The sequence below is a fragment of the Bidens hawaiensis genome, unplaced genomic scaffold (assembly GCF_021521415.1).
Source record: "Bidens hawaiensis isolate Kalapana, Puna unplaced genomic scaffold, B.hawaiensis_p1.1 tig00000326_1, whole genome shotgun sequence".
Lineage (NCBI taxonomy): Eukaryota > Viridiplantae > Streptophyta > Magnoliopsida > Asterales > Asteraceae > Bidens > Bidens hawaiensis.
The window spans coordinates 7,305,509-7,311,607 of record NW_027491025.1 but is presented as its reverse complement, the minus strand read 5'-3'; the positions used below and the strand labels follow the sequence as shown (position 1 = coordinate 7,311,607).

The window sequence follows — 6,099 nt, the reverse complement described above, 5'->3', positions numbered from 1 at the left end:
ATTCGCCTAAATCCTAGCATCCCCACAAATTACTAAGAATTTTGCTGTGGATGAGATTTCTACTAGATATACGTATAGTTGTTTTATGTGAGAATTGGGAACTAAGTTAATTATATGGTAAAAGTGAGATTTGTTGTTAAAAAATCAACAAAACTGTAAGACAACTTAACTAATCAATTAGAACTTAATTTCATGAAGTATATTCTTCGACCTGACAATAATTAAAGCGACATGAGATATTCGGGTTTGACCCAAACATGCAATTTCTAACGTATATTGTTACTTAACCCAAAAACGCTTGCGGTATTCAGAAAGTGCCAATAATGGGAAGATATTCCTGTATAACGGATAATGCAGCATGCAGTTCCTCATTGAGGCTCCAGTCATGTTCTGCAAAATCGTTTAATTTGTTAATAGAGTGATTAGGCAAGTGTTTCGATGCCCATATATTCGAAGCAAAGCTACCTCTTGGGGAAAATCTCCGTTATCCATCTGTGCGTTAATCAAGATCTTAGCTGCTATGTGCAATGGCTTCGGGTCTCTTTCAGCCTAGTCGTTAGCCCAAAACCAAATGTTAGTTGTTTACATAACCTTTCATTCACTACAACAAATATGCAGTTCAGATACAATATGTTTTCTTTCGTTGCCTAATGAATGGTATAATTAGGGTGTGAAATCACGACACGACATGAACCAATATAAATTATGGGTTTAGGTTTAGCATAAATGGATTTGGGTCAGTTTCATGTTGAACCTAGCCACCTAGGAACACGTTTAGCTAAACAGATTGTGTTCCTGTGACCGGTTGTGCTTTCATAGTTTTTCGTAAGTGCTTTATACCATAACTAAAATTATAACAACATTTCAAGCTAAGTTTATTACTCTACTCATGTCCTCCTTACGATCAAAAGCCCTAAAAATCATTTTGAAATATTATTAAAAAGTTAACGTCTTCAATTTTTTTTAGCAGGGACCACTAAGAGCCATTTTTTTTAAATCTAGGACCACCAGTGTCAATAAACTCAGTTGAGACAATAGCCTTTAATTGAGATTATTAAAATCCAATAAACCATTTTTTAGGAGTATTAAGAAGTGGAAAAAAAAGGAAAGAGAAAAAAGAAACTAAAAAAAGACTAAAGTTTAGTTGAAACAATAGCCTTTAATTGAGATTATTAAAATCCAATAAACCATTTTTTAGAAGTATTAAGAAGTGGAAAAAAAAGGAAAGAGAAAAAAGAAACTAAAAAAAGACTAAAGTTTTTGGTTAAAGTAGTATTTGTGTTAAACAAGGTGTCTAACATGATATTTGGGTTTATATCGGTTTAACCCATGAACACATGACACATTTTAACACCCCTGGTGTGAATTTTGTTAGCTTATTTGCACTTGTAACATTTAAAAGAACATGATCTCTCACTTTGATAGTTTCGGTTATGTCCTTACCGCATTGTAGACTTGCAGTATACAACGCAATTTACAATTTATACTTCTAAGTAAGTGAAAATAACATGTGTGTTTTAGTTAACGTGTGGTGGTGCCTAGACAAAGCTAACCTGCCCGGTTGACATGAGACCAAGCATGGCCCATGACGTTTGCACTATGTTAGTTCGATTTCCAGCTAACGGTGTGTATACTTCACTAGGACACGATTTGTAGCTCTCGCCCCAGCCACCTTCTTCATTTCGGGTTGAAAGTAAAAACTTTACCCCTTTGCGAACCGCTTCACAATTGTTATATGTTTTTCCAGCTGATTCTAAGCCTCCTAGCAAAAAGAATGCACCATATATGAAGCATATCCCCCAATAGCCATACCTACAAATATTAGAAGGTTTTTAATATGTGAAAAAGAGGCATCATTATTAAATAAATAGACAGCTGCAAGAACTGTATAAACACTTTATGTTAGTTGATATACTATGATAAATAAGACGGTCATAAAACAATATAACAGCTTGTGTTTCTTTCTCTCAATGTATCTTTATGGTTTATGAGATTCTCTATTTAAAACTGATTATGTATATATAGTTCATAACATTACCATGAACCGTCTTTCCATTGGGTGTTCTCTAGATAACACACTGCTTTCGTGACCGAATTATCTATTTCGTTCTCTCTATACCCGGGGTGCAACCGTTTGAACGCTATAAGAGCTTGCATCACAGAAGTTGTGCACTCAACATGCCTGATTTGATCACCCAGAAAACAAAACTTAAGGATCTACAAAAGTTTGATAAATTTAACGATTTGTAAGAAACTTTACTCTCGTTCGACGACAATGTCAGCGAACATTTCCGAAGGATTCAACATCTACATGTAAGAACACAAAAAATGTTTTATATACTAGCATATCATAAACCTTTAACAAACAAGTTCATGTACCTGTAAATATGGTTGTGGGATTGGTGGTTCCCAAACTGCGAAACCTCCGTTTGTTGGACTTTGTACATAAAGTAGAAAATCGACCGCATCATATAACCGCTGCTTATCGAACTTTTCGCCCTCGGGCATTTCAGATAGCAACAACAAGCACTGTAATATGTTTACCATCAAAACAATATTATCTCCAAAATACGAAAAATAAACATAAAACAAGGTTAAATGATCACTTTCAATGCCTCCCCAGTGCAATCCGAGACGGGCCAACCATGATCTTGATCCGAAAATGTCCATGCCCCTTTGCTAAACTGTCGACACATTTTACTAAAATCACCGGTCGGGTTTTGTCTGATTTGTGATTCTTTAAGATAGAAATGTGCTTTTTTAAGGGAATCTCCGTATTCTTCGGGCATGTTACTTGCAATTATTGCTTGAGTTGCGAATGCGGTGATCCATAATTGGCTACCGAATGTTTGGGACTTCATTCCGTCTTCAGCTAACCATAAGTAATCAGGGACTCGAGCTAGGTGGCGCTTAAGCTCTTCCCCGTTGGGGTTCTCTGCCCACCAACACATCATTTGGAATCCCTATCTCGATAAAAGAAGGAATACGAGTTCAGAATCGGACACAAAACTGTTATTTAGTTATCTGACGGTTTTGCGACAAATAAGACCGTAGCATATCTTGTGAATTTTACGACATACAAGTACGGTGAAAATTTTTGGTTGCTTTGTTCACCAGTTCGGTTTTCGTCTTATTCGGTCAAAGCAGAAAACTGAACCGAACAGAATTCAGGTAGATTCAAATAGAAAACCAAATTTAAATTCGATCAGTTTTAACCGAATATTTTTTTACCTTTTAAAAACTTTTTACTTTTTTTACAGTTATTTTTTATTGTGTTGAGTTGGGATAAATTATAATTGGATTAAGCTAAATGATAAATAGCATTTTTGTTATTCAGGTTGAACATAATTCACTTTTCTTTAAATGGACAACCCGGTTTAAACCAAACTGGCAATTCGGTGTGGCTTTGATTATTTTGGTCCGGCTCGGTTAATTGATTCTAAAATACATAACGAAAACCACTAACTCTTCGACAAACATTTTTCTGTTGTGGCAGATTCAAAACGAAAAGTCGTTGAAAATGTTGTGTCGAAACCTCTCATTTAATCGTCATAATTCTGCAACAGGGTTGCAACGACCTTTTTTTAACGTGTCATCTATCTGTCGCTAAAATCATCAAATCCAGTCGGTTTAGTCAACCATCCACAAATTTATTAAACGCGGTCAATATAAAGTCAACCATGAGTGGTAAAATAGCTATATATGGTCAGCATTAACTTGAATGTTGTGACGTTTGCCGACCACATTACTAATGTTGTGACTGGTTTGTGACAGGTTTGCCGACCACATTACTAATGGATCCCTATTTGTTAACTCGACATATACCTTTTCAATGCTTGCCATGGTAATGTACCGGCTCTCTTCCGCGTTGTAACGCGTCAACTCAATCGTCCTTTTAAGGGCTCTTTCTCTTAGTTTGGTAAAAGGCCAATATTTGAAAAGTGGTTCACTCAAGTAATGAAGACCATCCCATAACATATCTTGGACCATTGAATGAGGGTAGTACAAATCCTCCTGTAATAAAATAAAATCACAATACATTTGTGACAACATAGAACCCTTTTTATAGTATAGCCGCTCGTGAGATATTTTATATCGGCTTGTTAAAAGCTTGAAGGATGAACTTAAACAAGCCTGAGCTCGAATTACCTCACGAGCCTAAACGCGCCTATATTATATGTATTATCTGATAATTGTTTTATATAAAACTATGAAATTTTTTTAATAAATATATATTATGTTACATATAAAAGTTTTATTTAAAAATACGTGTAAAAATAATTAAAATGTATATAACATAATTATCTAATTATGAATAATAAATAAGTTGAGCCTAAGTGGAGTTTGAGTTTGAAAACTACTTAAAAGTTGAGCTCGAGCTTTATAAATAACATTCTTAGAAAATAACCATTGAACAACCTTGCAACATCTATGGCGTTGTTTATTCCAATTTATCTCGTTGTATGGCATGGGATAAATCTCTTGACGTAGTTGAAGAACAAGATCGGTGATTGGGCCATGAAATTTTCTTCCGTATAAGTATGACACGGGCATGTAGACCGTTCGACAATAGCACCACATTTTAGCTACATTACGGGCATGAAAAGCGATGAGAACAACTAAACTAATTTGTCGTCCAAAACATCATTGAACATTTGTGACTATCAAGTAAGTCGCAAAAGCATATGCGACGGACTATGAACATTGCATGTTTAGCCAACCATTTTCCCATTTTAGCGACTAAATACTAATCTCTATATTGTGGCAGCAACCACCTGGGACTTTTTAGTTTTAATAACTAATTAGTTAACTTTCGAAAAATATTTGCCGCGCTTTCATGATCTTTTTTATTTATTTTTAAAAAGCATTTTACGATTTATTTTTGTTACATTGTTATCTGGGTTTTAACATATTTCCCCTATATGTATATATATATATTGGGGACGGATCTTGCGAGAAGTGATATTACAGCGAGAAGTGCGAGAAGTGAAGGTATAACTCCATTAATCCCTAATATCACTCATTTTCATATGATGTTACATACATATATGTAGGTTGGTTGTATTTATGTCTTAGTTACACATTCAAACCTACCTACAAACATATAAATGTACCGAGCCACTTTCAAACCTATGTACCTACACACATACAAACATACAAACACATATACAAACATACGTACACATATACAAGCATACGTACCTACACACATACATATGTACCTACACAACGCACCTACACATAAGAAATGGAGTGAAATTAGGGATTAATGGAGTTACACCTTCACTCTCGTACTTCTCGCTGTAAAAAAACTTCTGAAATGATCCAATACCTATATATATATATATAGCAAGGTTAAAATAAAAAGTAAAACTATCCAAAGAAGTGTAACAAGTGGTTTTTACCCTTACAAAAATAAAACACACCGAACAAAAAACACACTAACAATATCCACCATCAGATGATCAAATCCAATGCCCGATATTACTTCTCACACTTCTTACAAATAACTCACTTCTTATTCTAACCTGTTTCGACCCAAACACTTTCCGTTCATAAACTGTTTCTAGCCGAACTAATTTTACTAAAAAAAACCATCGACTTGAACTATATATGAGTCTGATCCACCCATTTAGTTAACATAAAAACTAAGAAGACATGAATATTAAATTTATCTTTGTTCATATTATAATTTTAAGAAAGTCATAATTTGTTTAATTGAGCTAATTAAAAATATTAAATATTAATAAATGCATTAACGATTATATCATTTAACATCAAAATTTATTAAATTGAATGGATGGTAATTAAAAAATTAGTTAATTAGGTGGAATATATATAAATGGGAATTGATTAGTTGGCATCCCATGTGGATGGTATATTTGAAGGTCATGTGGAAACATGTGTTGCTGACTGGATGCCCGTTTCGTTATAATCGATTTGATTGATGGGTTTTGTGAGAATGAGAGTTTCGGTTTGAACTTGGGTGTTTATTGTATGGAATGATGGTTGATGGGTATAAGAGTAAAGGGTTGTTAGATGAAGCTGTGTGTTTTGTGCTATGGGTTAATGTTAAGGATATGTTTCCGGATTTGTATT

At 34.3% G+C, this 6,099-nt stretch overlaps 1 protein-coding gene across 1 annotated transcript; it reads right to left on the bottom strand.

Annotated features, from left to right (window-relative positions):
• Positions 1–247: 247 nt before the first annotated feature.
• Positions 248–4,601, bottom strand: LOC143621722 (dammarenediol II synthase-like). Its single transcript, XM_077093058.1, has 9 exons — positions 4,420–4,601; positions 3,826–4,014; positions 2,607–2,963; positions 2,380–2,529; positions 2,261–2,307; positions 2,039–2,182; positions 1,554–1,812; positions 466–549; positions 248–390 (listed from the first exon to the last, which is right to left on the bottom strand). The coding sequence occupies exons 1-9, from the start codon at positions 4,579–4,581 to the stop codon at positions 280–282; spliced, it is 1,503 nt and encodes a 500-aa protein (XP_076949173.1). The 5' UTR covers positions 4,582–4,601; the 3' UTR covers positions 248–279.
• Positions 4,602–6,099: the final 1,498 nt, after the last annotated feature.

What these genes read in the sequence shown, in the direction of transcription:
- LOC143621722 (XM_077093058.1), bottom strand. Translation starts at nt 4,581, where the DNA reads ATGTGGTGCTATTGTCGAACGGTCTACATGCCCGTGTCATACTTATAC. An exon ending in GACATTGTCGTCGAACGAGA is followed by an intron (nt 2,183 to 2,260) that starts GTAAAGTTTCTT and finishes TGATCAAATCAG; the next exon opens with GCATGTTGAGTGCACAACTT. An exon ending in CAATGGAAAGACGGTTCATG is followed by an intron (nt 1,813 to 2,038) that starts GTAATGTTATGA and finishes TAATATTTGTAG; the next exon opens with GTATGGCTATTGGGGGATAT.